At 46.3% G+C, this 24,052-nt stretch overlaps 2 protein-coding genes across 2 annotated transcripts; both read right to left on the reverse strand.

Annotated features, from left to right (window-relative positions):
• Window positions 1-2,128: 2,128 nt before the first annotated feature.
• On the reverse strand, window positions 2,129-6,377 carry LOC132593949 (large ribosomal subunit protein eL32-like). The gene has a single exon (XM_060289065.2). It carries the CDS (start codon window positions 6,375-6,377, stop codon window positions 5,898-5,900), a length of 480 nt encoding a protein of 159 aa, XP_060145048.1. The 3' UTR covers window positions 2,129-5,897.
• A 1,228-nt stretch (window positions 6,378-7,605) lies between these two features.
• Window positions 7,606-17,820, reverse strand: ZNF544 (zinc finger protein 544). Its single transcript, XM_060289047.2, is given in 6 exon segments — window positions 7,606-7,703; window positions 7,705-9,547; window positions 13,222-13,305; window positions 13,593-13,719; window positions 15,019-15,078; window positions 17,732-17,820. Coding segments are annotated over 5 exon segments (2,184 nt in total). The 5' UTR covers window positions 15,052-15,078; window positions 17,732-17,820; the 3' UTR covers window position 7,606.
• Window positions 17,821-24,052: the final 6,232 nt, after the last annotated feature.

Here is a 24,052-nt window from a genome sequence, read left to right on the forward strand (position 1 = left end):
CTGGAATGCCACGGCCCGGGTTGAAATCTGGGCCTGCTCTTCCCAGCTGGAAAGGCGCAGGAGGAGGCCTGGGGCTTTCCTTGTCTGTGGATCGTATACTGCCGTTGTGCTTAAAATATTTCTATGCTTTACAATTACATGAACGTTTAAAGATTTTGTTAATAGAATAGGTTTAGGGGGCTAGTGGCCCAGAGGGGGCACAGGCGGGTTCTGAGAGTTGATCATGTCCTGTTTCTCGATTTGGGGTATTCCCTTTGCGAAGGGTCATATCTGTGGTTCTGTTAGAGTCCATTAAAAAGTTTATTAGAAAAGAAGAAAGGAAAAGCAGACGTTCACCAGGATGCAGTCGAAACAGAACAAATATTTATTTGATCATGTACTGTGTGCTAGGAACCAGGCACAGCAAGGCAGAGAACAGAGATACTCGCCCGCCCCCATGGGGCTGCTGGTATAATGGGGAGAGACAGACAGCAAACCACAAACATGACAAAAGGGTGAACGACTGTGGTCACTGCGGGGATGGGGCAGCCGGCTTCCAAGGGGCACGCGGTTTCTGCACTCACTCCCATCCCTGTCATCCCTTTGCTGCTGCTGCATCTCTCCGCTTCAGTCCAACCACCTTTCTGCAATCTGCTGGGCATTTCCCCTGCAACCACACCCAGGACCCAACCCCACCAGGCCTGCGATGCCAGGAGGAGCATGTGTTCACTCACCACTCACCGTGGCTGTGGGAACCACGGGTCAGGCAGCCTCCAGGAGACCGAATCTGGCTTCTACTGGGAGCCCAACAAAATTTCCTGGTGGTATTCCTTTCTCCGTGGGCAGAGAAGGTCCCAGGAGGGACCCAGGAAGTCCCAGGAGGAACCCAGGAGGTCCCAGGAGGGTCTATTGCCTTCCCCTTAGCAGCAGCCCTCCAGAGGGTAGAGAGGTGGTGGTGGGGTGTTGAGTCTATTATCTTCTCCTTGGGAACAGCTCTTGTTTTTAAAGTAAAGTTTTTTTAATATATAAATTTATTTATTTTATTTTTGGCTGTGTTGGGTCTTCGTTGCTGCGCGCCGGCTTTCTCCAGTAGCGGCGAGTGGGGGCTACTCTTTGTTGTGGTGGGCGGGCTTCTTACGGTGGATTCTCTTGTTGAGGAGCACGGGCTCTAAGTGCACGGGCTTCAGTAGTTGTGGCTCGCAGGCTCAGTAGTTGTGGCGCACGGGCTTAGTTGCTCCGTGGCATGTGGGATCTTCCCAAACCAGGGCTTGAACCCGTGTCCCCTGCATTGGCAGGCGGATTCTTAACCACTGCGCCACCAGGGAAGCCCCGTATCCTTTATTTTTATTCTTCATTTTTTGGCTGTGCCACATGGCATGTGGGATCTCAGTTCCCCTGCCAGGGATTGAACCCGTGCCCCCTGCAGTCGAAGCGTGGAGTCTTAACCACTGGACCACTGGGGAAGTCCTACAACTGTGTATCTTTTAAAAAAATATTTATTTATTTATTTAGGCTGCACTGGGTCTTAGTTGAGGCACATGGGATCTTCATTGCGGTATGCGGGATCTTTAGTTGCAGCATACGGAATTTTTTTTTCCCAGTTGTGGCATGCAGACTTCTTAGTTGTGGCACATGGAGTCTTAGTTGCAGCATGCATGTGGGATCTAGTTCCCCAACCAGGGATAGAACCTGGTCCCCCTGCATTGGGAGCACAGAGACTTACCCACTGGACCACCAGGGAAGTCCCAACAACTGTGTATCCTTAGTACACCACTGCCGTAAATTTCAGCTGTGAGTACAGTTGGATGCTGAGCCCTATGAATTCTAGAAAAATCTCTAGATGTGGGAGTGGTCTTGTGGGCCACCAATAGATTCACTACTGGTTGTATCAAATATACATTATGATTATTTTGGTATCTGTGTTTTAAAAAGTGGGGGTGGGGGTGGGCAGGGAGAATGGATTTCTGTTAAAAGGAGCCCCTGGGTCACATGTAACACAGGTGTGGTAACTGTTTAAGGTCTTCTAAAAATTAAGCCACAAATGTAAGTGAAACCAACAAAGAGGAAATAGTTATATGGATATACAATTTTGAGATTACTCTTTTTTTTTTTTTTTTTTTTTTTTTTTTGCAGTACGCGGGTCTCTCACTGTTGTGGCCTCTCCCATTGTGGAGCACAGGCTCCGGACGCGCAGGCTCAGCGGCCATGGCTCACGGGCCTAGCCGTTCCACGACATGTGGGATCTTCCCGGACCAGGGCACGAACCCGTGTCCCCTGCATCGGCAGGCGGACTTTCAACCACTGCGCCACCAGGGAAGCCCAAGAGTACTCTTTACAACATGTTAAGATGGGTCCAATAAGCTGTAATTCTAACACTTCCTTTCAGGTGGGTCTTATGCACGTTTTGATTTGGAACCACTGGGTATGAGAATCATTTGGGCGGAAAGGTCTCGGGTTCCTATTTCAAATGAGCCCACTTCTTGGGTCCTTAAGAGCCTCTGGTTTCCGATTTATGAAAGGGTAGAACCCTCTCAGAGCAGGGCCTGAAGCACTCACTGTGTACACAGCAACTTCTGTCTTCCATTCCCCCCAGCCCCCTACATGCATCCTTCTTGTGTGATTCCCACAAGGTGTGGTCTCCAGGAACCCATAACCCCTATGCTCCTGTGTGGCGTCCCCATCTTGGGAAGAAGGGACTTGAGGGCGCTGCGGCATCACACGCATCTTCCGTACTGAGTCCCTAAATAGTGCCTTCACCGAACAAGGCTAATTTTAAGACTTGCTGAATGGAAATGTCTCTCAGGTGTTTGGTCAACAAGAATTGTCAAACAACACTCACTTTGCTAGATCCATTGCACAAGTCCTTCCTCCCAGGCCCCAGCATCTTCTGAAAGCTACACAAGGTTGGTCTCAGCAGCAGGACCAACTGCCTAACCAGGCAGCAAAGTCCCCTCTGTTCTGTCCACGCCACTGTAGGAAGGCATTCCCTGTCTCAAACTCCGAGTCTCATATGAATCATGTGGGCCGTTACTTATAGGGTCTTATGGAAAGTAAATACCAGGTAACTGCCAAAGTGACCTTGGGGGAGTACATTCAATATTTGGTGGTTATACAAATTCACACACCTGTCTTGTCCACCCAGGTGTCCCAGGATACCAGCACCTCTCGGGGGCCCACTGACTTCCTGGTGATAAGGCTTCTGGAAAATAAAGTCTTAGAGCCTTAAAAGGACTCCAAGGAATTCTAAGAAGCCAAGGAGCCTTCCTGCTCTACTGGAATCAACTCTGATTGGCAAAATAGAAGAGCCTGACATCTTTAAGTTCTTGCTTCTTTAATCTTCAATTTACAGTGACACTGAATCAAAAGGAAACATGTACATAACCCCCAAATCAACTGCAGATGTCTTCATGCACTGTAGTTTTGCTCACCTATAGGTACACATTTGAAATAATTTGTTACCCAAATAAGAAGTGTACCACCAGGGAATAAAACACTACAGAAGTTTTAAAATGGAAAGTAGCTGTCTCCTGCCCCACCTTACCCAACAGTCACAAATCCCATCAACCACTTTTAGCCATTTCTATTCTGGTTCTTTCTGAGGCCACCTCTGCAATTCTTTCAGTCTGTAGACCTTACTGGCTTCCTGCTCTGATAAGGAATTTAGATTTGACTCACGTCGTTGCTCTTCTATTTGCTTCCAACTTTTTGTCATATTACTGTTTTGAGCTCTAGTTTTGGTCTCCTAAGTAACCCAAAGTATTGTATTTAAAAGCCCGCTTCCTAAGATGATGATACGGGGATACACTCCCCCCTTTCTGCTTCTCTTCCCCTTTCTACTTTGTAACAGTCACAGGCTGTGCCATTACTATTGGTGACAGGACTGGGAACAATGGCACGCCACTCTGTTGCCATTAAGAAATCTATTCTGTCACAGATCTGGGCTTCTTCCTAAAATTGAAAAGTAAAAATAAACAGTATCTACTCTTTATATCAGAACTATGCAAACACTGTTCAGTGAAGGGCCAATCAAAACAACGATTATATTTCCCCCTCTTTTTTTCCGATTTCCTGAGTCCTCTGCCTCTTCCAGGAAGAATTATTAACACAAGGGTCAAATGAATACTCCTTTCTAAAGTTTGCTTCAGGGGCTTTCCTGGTTGCGCAGTGGTTAAGAATCCACCTGCCAATGCAGGTGACACGGGTTCAAGCCCTGGTCTGGGAAGATCCCGCATGCCGCAGAGCAACTAAGCTTGTGCGCCACAACTACTGAGCCTGAGCTCTAGAGCCCGAGAGCCACAACTACTGAGCCTGAGTGGCAGAACTACTGAAGCCCGTGAGCCTAGAGCCCGTGCTCCCCAACAAGAGAAGCCACGGCAATGAGAAGCCCGCGCACCGCAACAAAGAGTAGCCCCCACTCGCCGCAACTAGATAAAGCCCACGTGCAGCATTGAAGACCCAATGCAGCCAAAAGTAAATAAATATATATTAAAAACATTTGCTTCACATTTGGACTGCAATTGTCTTGTACAATCTGTACATTTTCTCGAACAATTTGCTTACTTTGAAGTCTCTGATTTTTTTAATTAGAAGAAACATTCCTTTTTCTTAAAAAATATTCCTTTTCTACTTTCAAAATTCTTTCCAGAAGTTTCTGTGATATGTGTGCGTGTGTGCATGTGTGTGTGTGTGTGTGTGTGTGTGTGTGTGAGTGGCTGTCTTGGGTCTTTGTTGCTGCGCAGGCTTTCTCTAGTTGTGGCAAGCAGGGGCTACTTTTTTGTTGTGGCGCGTGGGCTCCTCATGGTGGCTTCTCTTGTTCTGGTGCACAGGCTCTAGGCACGCGGGCTTCAGTAGTTGTGGTTCCCGGGCTCTAGAGCGCAGGCTCAGTAGTTGTGGTGCACGGGCTTAGTTGCTCCATGGCATGAGGGATCTTTCCGGACCAGGGCTCGAACCTGTGTCGCCTGCATTGGCAGGCGGATTCTTAACCACTGCACCACCTGGGAAGTCCCAGTCTGTGATGTCTTTTTAATTGTGTTCTCAATTTCTCATGCTGCGTGAATCTATCCATGATCTGAAGATGTTTCAGCTCTGGTGAAGTTTCCCTTTTTCTTTCTTTTCTTTGCTTTTTGGCCCAACAGTCTTACTTTTAATTTCAGGGAGTCTATTCTTTTTAAAAGAGCATCTTGCATTTATTTTTCATTTGCAATTATTTCTTGACTCACTCCTAGAATAAAACATTTAAAATATTTATTTCTCCTGAATATCTGTTCTCTTTGGCAGTTTTTTTTTCTGTTTTATCTTAGATTTAAAAAAAATAATTTTATTAATTAATTTATTTATTTTTGGCTGCGTTGGGTCTTTGTTGCTGTGCTTGGGCTTTCTCTAGTTGTGGCGAGTGGGGGCTCCTCATTGCAGTGGCTTCTCTTGTTGCGGGTCATGGGCTCTAGGCATGTGAGCTTCAGTAGTTGTGGCTCACGGGCTCTAGAGTGCAGGCTCAGTAGTTGTGGCACACGGGCTTAGCTGCTCTACAGCATGTGGGATCTTCCCGGACCAGAGCTCAAACCCGTGTTCCCTGCATTGGCAGGCGGATTCTTAACCACAGAATCACCAGGGAAGCCCCAGATATTTTTTCATTCATGTTGGAGGCTTCCTTAATCATTCACTCCCCAGCTCTCATGATATTGAAGAAGCTATCAAAAAACAGAGGGGAAGCTCTACAGATGGGTGGGGCTGGTTTAATGGCACACTTTGCTTTAGGATTAAAAGGGTAAGAACCAGCTGTTAGGATGAATGTCCTTGAAATGCCAAAATAAGGCAGCACTTGTTCTGGAGCATAATACACCAGATTCCCTAGTCCCTCAGACTTCTTTTTTTTTGGGCCATTTTATGGTTTTATTAAACAAAACGTGCACATGAGCTGTCTATTCATTTTCTTCGCTGCGCAGCCTGGTGTTGGGATTGGTGACTCTGATGGCCAGCTGGGCTGCTCTCTCTACAATGGCTTTGGAGTTCCTGGAGGAGGCGTTGTGCACAATCTCAGCACAGTAAGGCTTGTTGCACGTCAGCAGCACTTCAAATTCCTTGACATTGTGGACCAGGAACTTCTGGAAGCCGCTGGGCAGCATGTGCTTTGTTTTCTTGTTGCTCCCATAACCAATGTTGGGCATCAAGATCTGGCCCTTGAATCTCCTGCGCACCCTGTTGTCAATGCCTCTGGGTTTCCACCAGTTCCACTTAATTTTGACATATTGGTCTGACTGGTGCTGGATGAACTTCTTGGTCCTCTTTTTGACGATCTTGGGCTTCACGAGGGGTCTGAGGGCAGCCATGATGCCGAGTAAGAGATGGCGGCCACCTCCGTAGGCAGCGCCGAGGACCTCAGACTTTTTCTTATAGCACATAATTCATTCTCTACTATATTTTTTGCTTACCCATGGCCAGATACTTAACGCAAGAGAGGGGAGAGCAAATTAGGAGTTTCACGGACAGACCTTCAATGAACCCTGCTTTCCCGCCCCACTTGTCAGTCTACAGCTCTGACAGGGGGGCTGTGACCTCCACTCCTGCAGCTCCCTCTTTGCAAGTTCCTAGCTACAGCCTTTCCCACTCTGCATCTCCAGGCGATGCTCTCACCTGCTTTCACCTTGCTCAAACCTGCAATAATGGCCTCTCCCACTTGCTTCACCACTGATTTACACTTCAGCCTTTTTTTGAACATGCTGCCGAGTTGACCTTCTTAACCAACCATCTGTGCACATGATTTTATATGTTGTAACATTCTGTGTATATACCGTTTTGAGCCCTGTTTTCACTTCACTTGACTCTTTTGATTAGTCAACCTAACTGAGCAACAAACTTAAGTTAGAGCATGACAGAGTCCCTGAAAAATTGAGTCTACTTTTAATTCCAATAAAAATCATTTTAGAAGACTTCCCATCATTAGTTTTCCTTCGATTTGTTTTTTGTTTGTTTATTTTTGCCATGCCATGCAGCGGGATCCTAGTTCCCTGACCGTTGATAGAACCCAGGCCCCGGCAGTGAAAGGACCAAGTCCTAACCATAGGACCACCAAAAAATTCCCCAATTTGTGTTTTTAATTGCTGGTTTACACTGAACATAGCTGGCTTCAAATTTCATTACCAAACACCAACTTCCTCATGCAATGGTTTCTTCTTAGGTTGAGTGTTTGGGGCTCTGTGTAAAGAGTATCTTTCGGTTCCCCATCATCTCCATGAATGTGGATACAACGTCTGGTTGAGTTTGCGTGGCTGTACGCACTAAAAAGATTATCTGGTGGGTACAGCTCCATTCTGTGTTTTCTAACTTCTGCCGAGAGCTCTGACTGAATGTTTTTCATCAGTGGTCATATTCATGACCTAAATGCAGAAGTATATAAATTTTAGTATATATACAAATCACGTGTGCTCCTTTTGGAAACTGCAGGCTCCTGGATTTTACTGCTAGATATTCTGATATAGTAAACTGAGGGTAAGCTTGGTAATATGCAGTTTCAACACACACACTCCAAGCAGTTCTGATGTATATGGTCATTAGACTACACTCTGAGAATCATACCTTGGTCATCTGATGTCTAGTAAAGAAAGTCTGGCAGTGAGCTTTTCCATCTTGATTATTCATAGGGTTTCTCTCCCATGGGTTTTCTCATGTTGAATAAGGGATGTACTACAACTGAAAGCTTTTCCACACTCATTACATTCATAGGGTTTCTCTCCAGTATGGATTCTCTGATGCCTAGTAAGTTGACACCGCTGGCTAAAGGCCTTTTCACAATGATTACATTCATAGGGTTTTTCCCCAGTGTGTGTTCTCTCGTGTTTTGTAAGGGTTGATCGATCATTGAAGGCTTTCCCACAGTCAATGCATTCATAGGGCTTTTCTCCAGTATGTGTTCTCTTATGTTCAATAAGGCGGGACCTCTGACTGAAGGCTTTAGCACACATGTTACACTGATAGGGTTTCTCTCCAATGTGTATTCTCTGATGCACAATGAGGGGAGACCTCTGGCTGAAAGCTTTTCCACAATGACTGCATTCAAAAGGTTTCTCTCCAGTATGTGTTCGCTGATGCACAACAAGCTGAGATCGCTGCCGAAAAGCTTTCCCACAGTCATTACACTCATACGGTTTCTCTCCAGAATGAATTCTCTGATGTGAAAGAAGGTGAGAGCTCCCAGTGAAGCCTTTCCCACACTGATTACATTCAAACGGTTTCTCTCCAGTATGAGTTCTCTGATGTTCAATAAGGTGAGAGCTCCCAGTGAAGGCTTTGTCACACTGATTGCATTTATATGGCTTCTCTCCAGTGTGAATTCGCAGATGCCTAATAAGCTGAGTGCTTCGAATGAAAGATTTTCCACACTGGTTACATTCATAGGGTTTCTCTCCAGTGTGAGTCCTTTTATGTGCAACAAAGTCAGAGCTTTGACTGAAGGACTTTCCACAATGAGCACACTCATAAGGTTTCTCTCCAGTATGAATTCTTTGATGAACAGTAAGGTTAGAGTTCCACCTGAAAGATTTTCCACATTCATGACATTTATATGGTTTTTCTCCAGTGTGAGTTCGTTGATGCCTAATAAGTTTGGAACTCTGGGTGAAGGATTTCCCACACTGGTTGCATTCATAGGGCTTTTCTCCAGTGTGAGTTCTCTGGTGTACAACCAGGTCATAGCTCTGGCTGAAAGACTTCCCACACCTAGTACATTCATATGGCTTTTCTCCCGTGTGTGTTCTCTTGTGTACAACAAGCTTAGAGCAACAGCTGAAAGATTTTGCACACTGATTACATGCATATGACTTCTTTCCAGTCTGAATGATGTCACAGTCAGGAAAAGATGAGGCCACGTGGAAGGCACCACAGTCCTCCTCACATCTGAATGGTGCCTCTCCAGGATCACTTATTTCGGTTTGTACAAGGCATTCATCACACTCGTACTGACTTTCTCCAAAATTCATTGGCTTGTGTTCATTCAGAGACATGCTATGATTAATGCTGTTTCCATCGTCCTTACTGTCATTGCCATTCTCTGCTGAAAAAATTCTATTAAGAAAATGAAGGGAGGTACCACAGTTTAAAGAGTCACTACTGACAGTATAATCATAAGGTTTTTTATTTCCCGTTTCAACATTTGCAATTTTATTCAAGTAAGTGCTCTGACAGAAGGCTCTAGCACTTTGATGATCTTCACAGGACTTCAGATCAGCCCAGTTTTTCTGATGATTAATGAAAACCGAGTTCTGTTTCAACCTTTTAACCTGTGAGTTGAGCTTATGGAAATGTGTCCTTGTGGGTAATGTCGGAGGTAGAAGGCTTAGACTCAGATAACTACCCCCTTGAGCAAAATGTCTCTCTGAGGTAAGTACTGTTTGACTCAGAGAGTCCTCCTGGTGCTTCCCTAGCTGGTCCCTCCAATGCTGCACTTCTCCTAATGACACCAACCAGGGGCCCTCCTCCTGTACACAGTGTTTCATTTCCATGTGGTGAGATGGCTCTTCCACAGCAATACCCTCTTCAGAAGCTGACTCTTTATTTTCCAGTGTAGTCTTCCAGTCTGAAAGAAATCCAAATTGCCTGAATTACTGGAGCAGCATTAGGAGGGGAGAGTGGGATGAAGGAGACCACCAAGTATGAGAGGTATCTCTGGGTTTGTTTCTAATCCATGGACTGTAATTTCATGCAGGGTGTGAAAGGAAGGGATGGCTCAGCAAAGAGGAAATCAGTGGTAAAATACAAAAAAGCAAGCAAAGGTAATGAAGAGATGACTCAGGAGGACTGGTCCCCAAAGAGGGAGCAGAGGAATAAAATAAGCAGGGAAGGGTGAAGCTTAAAGGAGAAATTCACACAAAAAATTTGGGTCTGAAGGTATAAAGCCCTCAATCACCACAACAGATACCTACATTCTCTTTGCTGGGACCTGTCAACATGATACCTTATTTGGAAAAAGGATCTTTACAGATGTGTTAAGGATTTGAGATGGGGAGATTATCTGGATGGGCCCCAAATGTTATCACAAGTGTCCTTATATGAGGGAGGTAGAGGCAGATTTGATACACACAGAAAGCATTCTGAACACAGAGCAAAGAGATCTGAAGGTGTTGGCCTTAAAGACTAAAGTGATGTGGGCACAGACCAAGGAATCCCACAGCCACCAGAGCCTGGAAGAGACAAGGAATGGATTCCCTACTGGAGCCTCTGGAGGGAGCATGGCCCTGCTGCACCTTGATTTTAACTCAATGATACTGATTTTGGACTTGTAGCCTCCAGAACTGTGGGAGAATCAATTTGTGTTGTTTTAAGCCACCAAGTTGGTAATCTGTAATAGCAGTCACAGGAAACAGGATCTTAACATGTGCCTCAACCTTATGATCCACAATCTTAGTCTATCCATTTCCTGGTGCTGGATCTTGAAACGAGATCCCAAATACCAACACTAATTTAATATTCTTTTTTTTTTTTGCAGTACATGGGCCTCTCACCACTGTGGCCTCTCCCGTTGCGCAGCACAGGCTCTGGACGTGCAGGCTCAGCGGCCACAGCTCACGGGCCTAGCCGCTCCGTGGTATGTGGGATCTTCCCTGACCGGGGCACGAACCCGTGTCCCCTGCATCGGCAGGCGGACTCTCAACCACTGCGCCACCAGGGAAGCCCTAATTTAATATTCTTAATGCACCATTTCTACCATCACTTCAGGCTGCCCACAGGGAAATAAAAGTCCCTTTAACCACTCCAGAATTGATGTCACAGACTCCCCAGAAAAGTGCTATGGCCCCTGAAGCAGGGTGCTTGGCCAGACTGGGCCACAAGTGGACTCCACCAGCTGGCAACTTCTGAGGCTCGATTTCCTTGGCAGTAAGCCAGGAATACGAATGCTTAGCTAACAAGGGTTACTTCGAGGCATAAACGAATCAGCATGTGAGCCTCACACAGTGTCTGGCACACGGTGTACTGCTGTACATGGTACTGTTGATGTCGTCACCCTTATTATGGTTCTAAAGGGGATTCCTCGGCCTGTTGAAGATACTGGGCCTTTAACAAAGAGTGCCACAGGCTCCCAGCTCAGGATCCTCCTTGCCTGCATCCTCCAGGATTCCCTTTTTACTTGTCACTTTGTCCACATACTGTCCTTTTCAGTCTGGTAGCCACCCACATCCAGTAATATCAAGGCCTTTGCCCAGGGTCTCATGCTTCTCTCCCTATGCCTGCCAAGGAGATAAGTATCCTCCATTTGGCAACGTATGACCTACACTCTCTGGCTATCCTTTGACTTCCAAGAGGACGTTTCCCTTCTGCCCAACAAAGACCTTCTTTCCCTCATGGGGAAGGTCCTTATCTATGCCCAACCTCTCCCACGACCAGCACTGTTCTCCTTCCCAAGACACTGCTGTGTTCCTTTGGGGTGTTGACTTGGAATCTCTGATGATGAGAACTTTTCAAATGAAACAACAGCCCCATGAAGGGGAGTGAAAGGGTATTTGGAGGAGGAAAGGACAGAAATCTTTGAGTGGCTAAGATATGTCCAAGATGTGCCTGGCTGTTGGAAACTGGGCAAAGGAGGTTAAAATTCTACAGTAGCATCTGCACCAAGATCTTGAAATGAGGAAGACAGATTGTGTGGGTCAGCAAGAAAGTAACGTCTATGACGGAAGAGAAGAAAGACACTGCTGGTAAACTAAATTCAGAATGATGTCATTTGAGAACCAAGGGTAAGTAAAAGTAGGTAAGAGTTCAGAAGTAAGAAATAACAGAAGCTGCAGGCAAGAGAGTAACAGGGTAAAAAGGCACAGGAACACATGAGATAAATTAAACGCCTCCAGGCTAGGGCAAGGTGGTATAAAGGACAAACATGTTGCTTATTGCTAAATGAAAGAAGCCACTCAGCAAAGAACACGTACTGCATGATTCCAACTATAGGATATTCTGAAAAAGGTAAAACTACAGAGACAGTAAAATAATCAGTGGTTACCAGGTGTTAGGGTGGAGGGAGGGTGAATAGGTGGAGCACAGAGGATCTTTAGGGCAGTGGAGCTACTCTGTACGATACTATAGTGGTGCATGTATAACATTATGTATTTGTCCAAACCCACAGAACGTACACCACCACAGTGAACCTAATGTAAACTGTTGATCTCTGTTGATAATAATTTATCAATATAAGTTCATCGACTGTAACAAATGTGCCAGAGAATGCAAGACATTAATAACAGGGGAAACTGTGTGGGGTGGGGTGGTATACGGGACTCTGTACCTTCTGTAAGCATGAAACTGCTCTAAAAAATAAAGTCTATCAATGGGGACTTTCCTGGTGGTCCAGTGGCTAAGACTCCGTGCTCCCAATGCAGGGGGCCGGGGTTTGATCCCTGGTCAGGGAACTAGATCCCATATGCCACAACTAAGAGTTCTCATGCCGTGACTATAGATCCTACATGCCGCACTAAGACCCAGCCCAGCTAAATAAATAAATAAATAAGAAAATAAAGTCTATGAATTAAAACAAAACAACAAAAGATCAGAAGCAGCCCAATTAGTCAGTATGATGAACATGTTCTAAAATAGATTGTGGTGATGGATACACATACTGCAAATATACTAAGAGGCTTTGCATACTTTAAATGGGTGAACTGTATGGTACGTAAACTGTGTTTTGATACAGCTCTAAAAGAAAAAAAGAAAAAAAAAGATAATTCCAATTAGGCTGACACACAGGGTAGGAGGTGGGCCTATGGGATGAGGGGAGGTGGGAAAGGAGGTCCAGGAAGATTTAGTAGGAATCCTTCTGGAAGGCTTGGACGCACAAGTTTTTACCACACTTTGGAATCATCTTGAAGACATGGGAACGTCCAACATGGAGGACTGCCGATCACCCAAATGGCAGAGCAAAGACCAGCCTGAAGGGGAGGGCTGAGGAGCTTCCACCCTGGGTAGAAGTCAGGATGAGAGGATGGAGGAAAAGAGGGGGCGTGAGGACATGGGAATGAGATGCAGCAGCAGAGGGGTGAAGACCAGAGGAAGACGGGGACAGAAATGAACCCATGTGTGAGACATGTCCTGACCACAGCAACAAGTGTTCTCTGTGGGTGGGCTGGGCACAGAGACAGGCTGATGTGGATGAGAACATAGCTGCCTTGTTGGACATGAGGAGGCAGCAGAGAACACCTGAGCAAACTCCCCCAAAATGGCCTCCCTGCTCCTTGGACCTTAACCATTGGGCCGCCGGCCTGTTCTCACCTCGGGGAGGTCCCGGCTCCACCCTCCATGGGTCCTCCCCTTGCTCCAGTCGGGCGATCACATCCGGTTTTGAAAGCAGAAGCCCTGGCCAACGGAGGAAAAACAGAGGGCTTGGTCTTCTGCTTGGTGACAGGCCCAGCCCTCGCCCCTGGGGTCAGACGTGAATGGACTAGGAGGGCCCCCGCATCCTCCCGAGGAGATTTCCCACTCCCTGAACGACAAGCCACAGATCTGCTCTGGAGATGGAGTAAGCGGCAATACCAGGACCCAAATCTCAAAGGGACCCACTTCCAGCACGTTTTGGCCCAGCCTGGGCACACCCTTGAGTTGAGCCGCACTCTGGGTCCTGCGATGGGCAGTGCCTGCCTTACCCAGGGAGACCAGGTGACTGCAGGTCTCCAGAGTCACCTCACGGTACAGCATCCTCTGGGCCAGGTCCAGCTGTCCCCACTCCTCCCATGTGAAGGTCACAGCCACGTCCTTGAAGCTCACAGGTGGCTGAAACATCACTGGTGTTACCATGGGACCCTGCTTTCTCGACAAGGACGTTGGGGGGACAGGACAGTACAGGGGAGGGAGAACCCCTTGCTCAGATCAGACCCAGCCTCAGGCCCATGGCCTTTTCATTTCTGCCTGGGTATCTCATCTACCACTGGTCACACCAGTGATCCCGATTTTCTGTTTTGGGAAACAACGGGGACCCCTCTTGGAGATCCCCGTCCCCAGCCTCTCTACAAAATCACAGATTGGAAGCCAGTCAAAGAGGATGCTCTAGATCAGGGGTCAGCACACAGTGGCCCATGGGACAAATCAGGGCTGTGGTGTGTTTTTAGAAGGCCAATGCCATGAGCTGAATTGTTTCCCCATGAATCCGCATGTTGAAGTCCTACCCCACAATGTGACTTATCTGGAGACAGGGCCTTTACGGAATTAATGCTAATGGAGGTCATAGCGCAGGGCTCTAATGTAATGGGACTGGTGTCCTTACAAGGGGAGGAGGAGAAACCAGAGGCCTCTCTCTCTCCCTACTATGTGGAGACATAGAGAAGGCACCATCTGAAAGCCAGAAAGAGTCCTCACCAGAAACCAACCCTGCTAGCACACTGATCTTGGACTTCCAGCCTCCAGAACTGTGAGAAAACAAATGGCTGTTGTCCAAGCCACCCAGCGGGTGGTATTGTGTTACAGCAGCCCAAGTAGACCAAGTTGGCCTCTCTGCTTCATGACTTGCTAGCTGGACACCTGGACGTGTCCCTGAACTTCTCGGCATGAGCTGCCCTGATGCGACTATGAAGACAGCCTCCTGCACCGGGGAGTCTCACAGGACATGAGTGCAACTGACCCCTGGCACCCAGGAAGCACAGGCAAGTGTATGATGCTGGGACCCTGAAGGAGGTCAGGGACCCGCACCCACCCGCCATGTGCTGCACCGTGAGCGATCTAAGGGTGACTGTGGCTCTTTATGGGGACACTCTCAGCTGCCCTCCTGAGTGGTCTCAGTGAGGATCAATGGGCCCAGAGTGCCTGCATGTTTATGGAGGCTCAGCTCTGCCTGCCCTCAAGGGCCCACTGAGCAAAAACCACAAATAAAAAGTCTGAGGCAGAGACCTGGCCCAGGGAACCAGGTTTGTGGAGTTCCTGGCTTGTTCACGCAGGGAGCCTGTAGACTTCACCCCAAGGCATAGGGCAGCATTACAGAACTCTCGTGTGTGCTGGCCTGAGGAGTTGGGTGTTATCCTTGGACACATTTTACAGCCAAGGAGACTAAGGCAATGAACGCGAAGGTCCCCAACTCACCTGAGACAGGATCTGCTGAGGATATGCCTCCATTTCCTCCTCATACCTGGAGAAGCTGTCCTGAAGAGGGCAGAGGTCCTCAGAAGGCAGGGCTGGGGTTGGGGGAACAATTAGGGATTCAGCCCCACCTAAGTATCTCCACACTCCTGAGTCCATTCCCATCCCCAAAGGAGAGGGTGGCCAATGCCAGCTGAGGACCATCCCTTGGGGAGTGAGGGGCAGAGAGGCGGAGATCTGATCACGTGTTCTCCCTGTTCAAGGCTCTGAGGTCAGCTGAGGTGGCCGAGCCAGCTTTCCAGTTGTGGAGAGGGCCAGTCTGCCTGGGTCCGGGCCTGGGCTACCCCAGGCTCAAGGTAAATGCCTTGAGGCACGTGCTGCGGTGTCTGAACCATGAGCCCAAAGATACACAGCAGTCCTTCAACACTCAAATAAAGGAGGGACCAGTATTTCCTCTTATTTCAAGATACTAAATAGGGAGAAGTGGAGGCAGTGTCAAAACAATTAATCGTACAATTAAAAAATATCCCAATGAAACATCAGTTGGTTTCTAAAAACGGAGGTGGGGTATGGGGACAAGGAGGATATGAAAATCACCAGGAGGACAGCTAAGGGCACTCTGAGAGGAGGGTATCATCCTTCTGGAGCTGCTGGGTGCTGCCCCACTGCCCGTGGGCCACACCTATTATCCCCTGCTTTGCTTAACACTGTCGTTGCTTCCCATACTCTGCCCATCTAGTATCTTGGCTGTAGTCACGTGACAGTCCCACTGAGACAGCCAGGCAAAAATCCTCCCGAATCTTGCCCCAAACCCTTCCCTATGTTTGACTCCCTCTCACCCTGCCTGTACCAAAAGCACACCCACACCATGCACACACACAGATGTTCACCACACCTAAGAAGGCCGCTGAAGACTCTATATGATGCTACCTTGTTCTGACATTCCCATCCAGCCACGGGCAATCTCCTACTACCCGTGTCCATTTCCACCCTCTGATCCTCTTCTTCCTAGTCTGGAGACACCCTAGGGTGAGGGCTGGGAACACCTCCCCTCCGCAGCCAGACTGCCTGCTTTCGAAGTCCTAGTTCCACCACGTGCCTCTGTAGGACTCTGAACAGGCCTCCTTAACCTCTCTGAGCCTCATCTGTAGACATCCGGGAGAAGAGCACCTGCCTTGTGGTGCTGCTGTGATGATTATGTGAGCTGCATTTATAATTGCTTAACATTGTGCTGACACACAGTAGGGGCACAGCAGATTTAATTATATTGGTTATAGCTGGACATAAAACTCCCCTTCTTTTCCTCATGCTGGACCCAGGAGGGGTCTGGTCTGGCAGGGGTCCCTCTTTCTAGAGGCCTCTCTTTCTCCTTCCTATTCTAGTTTCCTCTTTCCCTGCCTGTGAGGGGGTGGGGTTTCAAGGGCTGCCCCAGGCTTTATGTCCAGCCTAGACCTCCCTCCCAAGTTCCCTGTCACTGCCATTCCCTCCTCCACATCCAGCCATGTCTCTAAAGACTTGATGAAATAAAATTCATATTTTATGGCAAGACAAGAAAAATTTAAACATAAACTTTTCCTCTGCTTGTTTGGGTCTCTTCCCTCCCATTTAGTGTGTATCCTGTATCTGCATTAACCCTATCTCCTTAGGAGACAAAGTTCCTTCTTTGTAAGGGGTCACAGTGACCCACTACTGGCTTTGTACTGCAGCTCTGGATTACATAAACTGTCAACTCATCATTTGATATATGACCCTTTGTCTCAAAAAGGTATATAACTGTGCTTTGATCTCTAGGGTGGAACAGTCCTCAGAGCTTTCTGAAAGACTATTTCCTGAGTTATAATCCTCAGGTTCACTTGAATAAAATGTTCCATTTCTCGGTTTCCCTGGTGGCACAGTGGTTAAGAATCCGCCTGCCAATGCAGCGGACACCGGTTCAAGCCCTGGTCCGGGAAGATCCCACATGCTGTGGAGCAACTAAGCCCGTGTGTGCTCCACAACTACCGAACCTGCGCTCTAGAGCCTGCAAACCACAACTACTGAGACTGCATGCCACAACTACTGAAGCATGCACCTAGAGCCTGTGCTCTGCAACAAGAAAAGCCATCCCAGTGAGAAGTCCACACACCACAACGAAGAGTGGCCCCCGCTCGTTGCAACTAGAGTAAGCCCGTGCACAGCAACGAAGACCCAGTGCAGCCAAAAATAAATAAAACAAATAATTTTTTTTTAAGTTCCGTTTCTTTCTTAGATCAACTATGGATTAACTCTATCATTGACAAGACTCCTGGACTCAACACAGTTGAGAGTGACCACGGTTCCTCATCTCTTGCACTGCGGCCTCCATCCTGGCTCCTCACTAGACCTGGAAAGTCAGAGTCCTCCTCATTCTTTCTACTCCCTTGGCACTATCCCTTGCACTGAGTTATCCACCGCCTGATGCTTCTACTTACTGAGGCTCTGTAATCCAAACCCCAGTCCTCACGCACAACGGAATTTGTGTCCCTGCTCTCCACAGCACTATACAGCCCCCTCTCACACTGAGCCCCCTCTCACACCGAGCCCTTAAGTTGGGGCATCATCAAACACAACCAACACAGGCCAACACCCTGGTCCGGAGTTTGCCCGATGCCATTTGCTCTGCCAGGACTGCCCCTAATTCTTTGTTCATCTGGACAACATACGCTTTCTCTTCAAGTTAAATTAAAAGTCCACGTACCAGTGGAAGAAAACGTGTCCACGTTCTGGGGCTGGGGTGGCCTCGCGGGTACAGCTGACCCCCCACGCAGGTTCCCGGGCCAGGCTCACCTGCGCTCGCGGGTAATGGCGGCACTTCCGGTGGGTGGCGGAAGTGCGCGCGCTCGGCGCAACGAACTACAAGTCCCAGAAGGCCGCGGGCTGGCGGCCGTTTTTCTCGCTTCAGTGGCAGTTTTTCCAGCTGCTGCTGCGGCCGTTGCTCCGGGCGGCGGCGGCAGCGGCAGCGGCAGCGGCAGCGGCAGCGTCGAGGCCTTTGGTGTCTGGGCGTCGGCGACCCAACTTTTTATCTCTTACGACAGCTCGGGTTGTGGCTGAGAATGTTGCTCCCTTTAGCTCTGCCCCTCGGCCCCGAATTAATGGACGACTCTGATTCTCCTCATGGGCGTCTGCGACACAGGTCGAGGGCGCGACGTTCGTGTCTGAACCGTGCACGGCTTCGTGCTTTCCTCGTGGGCCTTTGCAACGGCCAGACCTGCCGTGGGAGTAAAGGGAGACCACCTGATGAGGACCACAGAAGACGTTTTTTCAGAGCCCGCTAGAGCAGGGGAGTCCACCACAGTCTTTGCGTTTGGCAAAGGCTCAAAGGCCGGCACAGGAGAGGGAAAGCTTGACAGCAACAAACAGAAATGGCCTCAGGTGTGTCCTGAGTGTGGAGTATGGAAGTTGGAGGCCGGCTAACTAGTAGTGGGTCATCCTATGTGATTGCTCGGGGGAGCTTATCTGGCTTTCTCTGGTGGGTCGTAAGTGGGACAGGGGCAAAAAATAGAGATTGTGGGTCAAAGAGTTCTGTTATATGTGGTCTGGCCATTGTTTGTGGGGCTAAGACCCACAGACCTGGTAACCTGCCCTGGCTTTTCAAGGAGGGAGAGACCACAGGAAACCTTCCCAGGCCTGCCTTCTGGTGGGAACCACTCTGGCTCTACTTGAACCTCAGGCATCGTTAAGCTCCTGGATTGTGCTCTTGTGTCTGGGTTGCTCCTGTGACCAGTCTTCCTTGCCTTGACTCTCCTGGAGTTGACCTTCTTGGTTGCTTTACCTAAGGCCATTGCTTCTTATTTGCACACTTCATACTTGCTCATGTGACTCTGCAATTTGTATATTCTTCCAGAATGTCTGGAACCTAACTTCCCAAAGGAGAGTCTTGATGGAGTGGTCTCATACCTCTTGCCCTGTGATTGAATTAGTCAAGGGCGTTCTGGCCAAGGAGAAATGACAAGTCTGCTGGGGGCTTCTGGGGCAGTTTCCCTCTCTCTTAAAAATGGACATAAGACACTAGTGTGTCCCCTTATATTGCCTCTGGACAGTGTTGTCTGCATGTAATGTATAGAAAAGTACCGCCATGCCAGCACCATGAGGAAACCAGCCCAAGAGGCAAAGTCAACATGCTGAGAATGGCAGAGCAGAAAGATGGAAAGAAACAATAAGTAATGGGATCCTCCCGGAGTCACTGAATCAATATTGCCTATGCCCACCTTGGGGCTTTTCATTATGGTAAAATAGACGACCTTGTTTGTTTTTATTACAGAAAATTACAAGCATACAAGAGTAAAGAGAATAGTATGATGAAACCCCATGCTTCCTCTATGCAGTACTCAGCTGCATTTACTGTCAGCATTCTGCTTTTTAAATTTAATCTATCCCTACCTGCTCTCAGCCACCGCTGGATGATTTTGCGGCAAATCCCAGACACATCATCTCATGCATAAATGCCTAAGAACATATCTCTAAAAGATAATGATTTTTTCCAGAATAGACAAATCCATAGGGAAAGTAAATTAGTGGTTACCTAGAGCTGGAGGAGTTTTAGAGGCGATGTGAGTGACTGCTAAATGGATATCTGTGTCTTTTGGGGGTGATGAAAATGTTCTAAAATTATAAAACTCTTGAGTATATTAAAAACCATTGAATTATACAGTTTAAGTGGGTGAATTGTACAGTTTAAGTGGGTGAATTTTATGTGAATGATGTCTCAATAAAGCTGTTAATAATCAGTACATAAGGTTACCAATATCTATCAGAAAAAAGATAGTACACCTGAAACTAACACAACATTGTAAATCAACTATACTCCAAAAAATTTTTTTAATAAATAAATAAAATGTTAAAAAAAAAAGGGCTAATGATGGCACAACTTCCTGGGATGTCTGAGCGATTGAAAAAAAAAGATATCATGGGAAAAAATGAGTTTAAATAGATAACTACAAAATCATTAACACACCTAAAAATACTAGCAATAATTCCTTAATGTCAAATATCCAGTGTTTACCCCAAATTGTGTCGTCTTAAAAATTTTTTGTTTATTCAAATTGAGATCTGAAAAAGGTTCACGCCTTGCATTTGGTTAATGTGTGCTTAAGTCTTGTAGTTTATGGATTTCCTCCACAAATGCTTTTTCATTTCCATTTATTTGTTGAAACCAGGTAAATTTTTCCTGTAAATTTTTACTACATTTTGGATTTTGGTAATGGTATCCTTATGGTGTCATTTCTCTTTCCCTTGTTTTTCCTGTAAACTGGTAGTTGGATCTAGAGGCTTAATTAGATTCAAATTTGTATGTATATTTGACAGTCTTTCATAGGCATTGCACGTTTCCTTTTGCATCATATCAGAAGACACATGATATCTGGCGCGCTTCTTTGATGTTTATTTTGATCATTCAGGTGTTGACAGCCTGATCCGTCTATTACAAAGTTCTCCAACATTTTTCACAGAATGGGTTCTAGCAGTCGTTGATGATCGTTGCCTTACACCCATTATTTCATTAGGAGTTACAAAATAGTGGTTTTCTAATTATATCATTCTTTCTACGTCTACTTGCTGGAATTCTTCCATAAGGAAAAATTTTCCCTTACCAACTTTTTTGGTTTCCCTAATGTTGTAGTTTATCTTATGACAGGGCCGAAAGCAAGCTCATCACACGAGATGAATTGTGCCGAAGCACAGCAGTAGAGGGCTGCCGCTCGCTCAGGCAAAACAGCGCCATCTGTCTTGTTGTGGTAGCTTTTATTAAAGCATTATCTATGTTTACATTTTAAGACTTATTTTTTTAACATTCCAGAAATGCCAAAGCAGCAACATATATTTTTATTGATTATACAAGCAATAATGGGCTTTCTTGAAAACATGCCGTGCTTCGTCCTTGAGCAAAAGCAGCACAAGGACATTGCCTTGTGTTCCCACCATTCTGATTATACTGAAGTAGCACAAGAACATTTCCTTGTGTTCCCACCATTCTGATTATACCGAGGACATCGCATGGATCAGTGCCCAAAGCACTCAATGCTTATTCGCAGGCCCCCGGTTTGCCGGGGAGGGGGGGCTCAAAGCATTCAAGACTGTTTACAGTTCTGGCTTATTCGCATGCCCCCGGTTTGCCCGGGGGGGGGGGGGGTTGCTCAAAGCAATCAGGACTGCTTGCAGTTCTGGCTTATTCGCCAGCCCCCAGTTTGCTGGGGGTGGGGGGTGGGGGTTCATGGGTCACGTCTCCTTTCCGTGTCCTCAGTTATTCCACTACATTTCCCCCTTTTTGTTTTGCAGCTTGTGCAGCATCAAGGAGAACACGGCAGCTTGTCGCGATGTTGCATGGCGGGTAGCTTTCACTCGTCGTCGGACTACAATTAAACATATGATTATTATTATAATGAGCATTAGCAATCCTGCAGTAGAACCAAATAAAGCATGTAATTTAGACATGGGATTTAGATTATTAAGTCCTTGAATAATTCCAGTCCATACTTCTTGTGAATTAAGTCGTTGTAATCTCTTCTGAAAAGTTTGTTGAATTTTCCCTTGTAAATTCACAATTTCTTCTGTCAAATTTTTGTGATGTAATAAATGCTTTTTTATTTTTGCCCAGGGGAATGCAGACTGGTTATATGGAACCGAAGTGACACAAAAGGCACTTTGATTCCAGTCACAACGTAGCTTCATTTGTCTTTGTAAATTTACAAGTTGGTCCCCCAACATAACCACAGCTTGTTGTAAATCTGCTATTTCAAATTGCAGACAAATTGTATTTCCGAATCAATTTGTCGTTGAGAGGACCAAAGCATTTCAGAGTTTTTATGCCAATCAGTTATATAATCAACGGTCTGAATAGGTTGTTCTAAAGCAACTCCAGCTACTGCAGCAGTAGCTGTTATGGATATAATACCCATGATAGCTGCAATCAACATTCCTACAAATCTTTTACTTCTTTTTAATGCATCAGCTAAATATTGCAAAACAGCCATAGGAAGAGATTCTTGCCATTCCCTTCCAAGATTGACAGGAAGCCAAAGACCTGTCCGAGCTCGTAAGATATACAAACTTTCAGTAGATATGTTAAAAGATATACTAGGGGCTTCCCTGGTGGCGCAGTGGTTGAGAATCCGCCTGCCGATGCAGGGGACACGGGTTCGTGCCCCGGTCCGGGAAGATCCCACATGCCGCGGAGCGGCTGGGCCCGTGAGCCATGGCCGCTGAGCCTGCGCATCCGGAGCCTGTGCTCCGCAACGGGAGAGGCCACAACAGTGAGAGGCCCGTGTACCTCCAAAAAAAAAAAGATATACTAGAGTTAATGCAGGTATACAGAGAGCAATTTTTACATATTATAATACCTTGAGTCTCATTCCATACAGCTGGTCCCTTTAACAATATATAAGGTAATTTTACACAACTACGAGTATACCGAGTAACATTTTTATGAAAAGTCAAACTATGATTTCCAGATTTGTTAACCATATGTCCTACCCAGGAATTAATCTTTTTCAAAGCTGTCATAAGCTTCCATAAATCCTTTTGGATACGATATCCATTTAAATGAGGACAGGAGGAGAAAACCCTCCTGCATGTCATACTATGGTATCATTAATAGTATTGCTATAAATAGTATTATCCTCTCTATGTTAGTGTAAATTCTTCAGACCCCTTTTTCCTCGGACGGAGCCAAAAGGGCTCCAATCAATGACGCTTCCCCAAGAAGTATTAGCAAGAACCCGAGCCATTTCTCCTCGGCATCGAGTCCAATGGACCCAATCCGATAATCGATCCACAAGAGGAACCTGACATGGAGGCAAGTAAGGTGCGGAAACTTTCTCATTAAGAGTGGAATTAGAACTTTTAAAACTATAAGCACTCAAAAGATATAACCCATGATACCTGCTTTCATTTTTGACAACATTTAACCATGCCTGATAATTCATTTTAAGGCAATGATCTCCCTTTCCCATACAAATAGGAGGTCCATTAACACCCACCGTGTAATTTTCTATTATCCTTCCTTCTTCCGGCTTTAAAGGGCCTCTATCATCAAAAGGACCAGGCAACCATCCAGACTCATTTACATATACAAGAATTGGGGCATCCCACCAGGTAACCCCCATATTAAGAGGAGGGTTAGGAATATAAGTCCAATAAGTATGGTTAGTACAATTTATCTCATTGGTTGATATGCTTATTATCTGTGCAGACAACACTGCCAACATAGCCACAAAAGGATTGGTGCTAGTGAGGGGTTTACCCTGTGAAATGACAAGATTTTCAGCAGTGCCTGCAAACTTTTTCATTTGCCCCCAGGTCAATGGAGACGCCGTCTTTGTTTGATCCAACAGCACACGGAATGCTCTCTTGCTCAAATCCATCTCCGCAAATCCCTTCGTCATTCCCGTCACATCAAAGCTACGCTTAGTTGCCATCCCGAAGCTTTATCTTTTTAGCCGGCACCCAATAGGATTCAGCTCCTGCAGAAACAAAAGCGTATCCCCGGCCCCAGCGAAGAACCTCGGCAGGTTCCCAAGTGTTAGTATTTTCATTTAATATAAAAACAGGCTGTCTAAGTTCTTGTGTACTTATTTTTGTCCAATGTCTGTCAGCTGCATTAAAATCATCTTCTCCATGATTCAAAAAATTAAGAGTAAATAAAGCAATATGTATTCTTTTCCTAGGACTTTGTACCTCATCTCCCCCTTTTTGTTTTATAAGTATTTTTTTCAAAGTGCGGTTTTGTCGTTCAATAACAGCTTGTCCCGTACTGCTTTTTGGGATACCTGTAATATGTTGTATATTACGTGTTGTAAAAAAAAGTCTGACATTTTTGAGAGTGATATGCAGACGCATTATCGGTTTTTATGTTGTCGGGAATTCCCATAACAGCAAAAGCTTTTAATAAATGAGTTATTACAACATCAGCTTTTTTAGAAGATAATGGAGTTGCCCATGAAAGATGAGAGTAGGTATCTACAGAATGATGAATATATTTTAACTTTTCAAAACCAGGATATTGAGTTACATCCATTTGCCAGAT

This window comes from Globicephala melas, chromosome 19 (assembly GCF_963455315.2).
Source record: "Globicephala melas chromosome 19, mGloMel1.2, whole genome shotgun sequence".
NCBI classification, from domain to species: domain Eukaryota; kingdom Metazoa; phylum Chordata; class Mammalia; order Artiodactyla; family Delphinidae; genus Globicephala; species Globicephala melas.

What these genes read in the sequence shown, in the direction of transcription:
- LOC132593949 (XM_060289065.2), bottom strand. Translation starts at nt 6,377, where the DNA reads ATGTGCTATAAGAAAAAGTCTGAGGTCCTCGGCGCTGCCTACGGAGGT.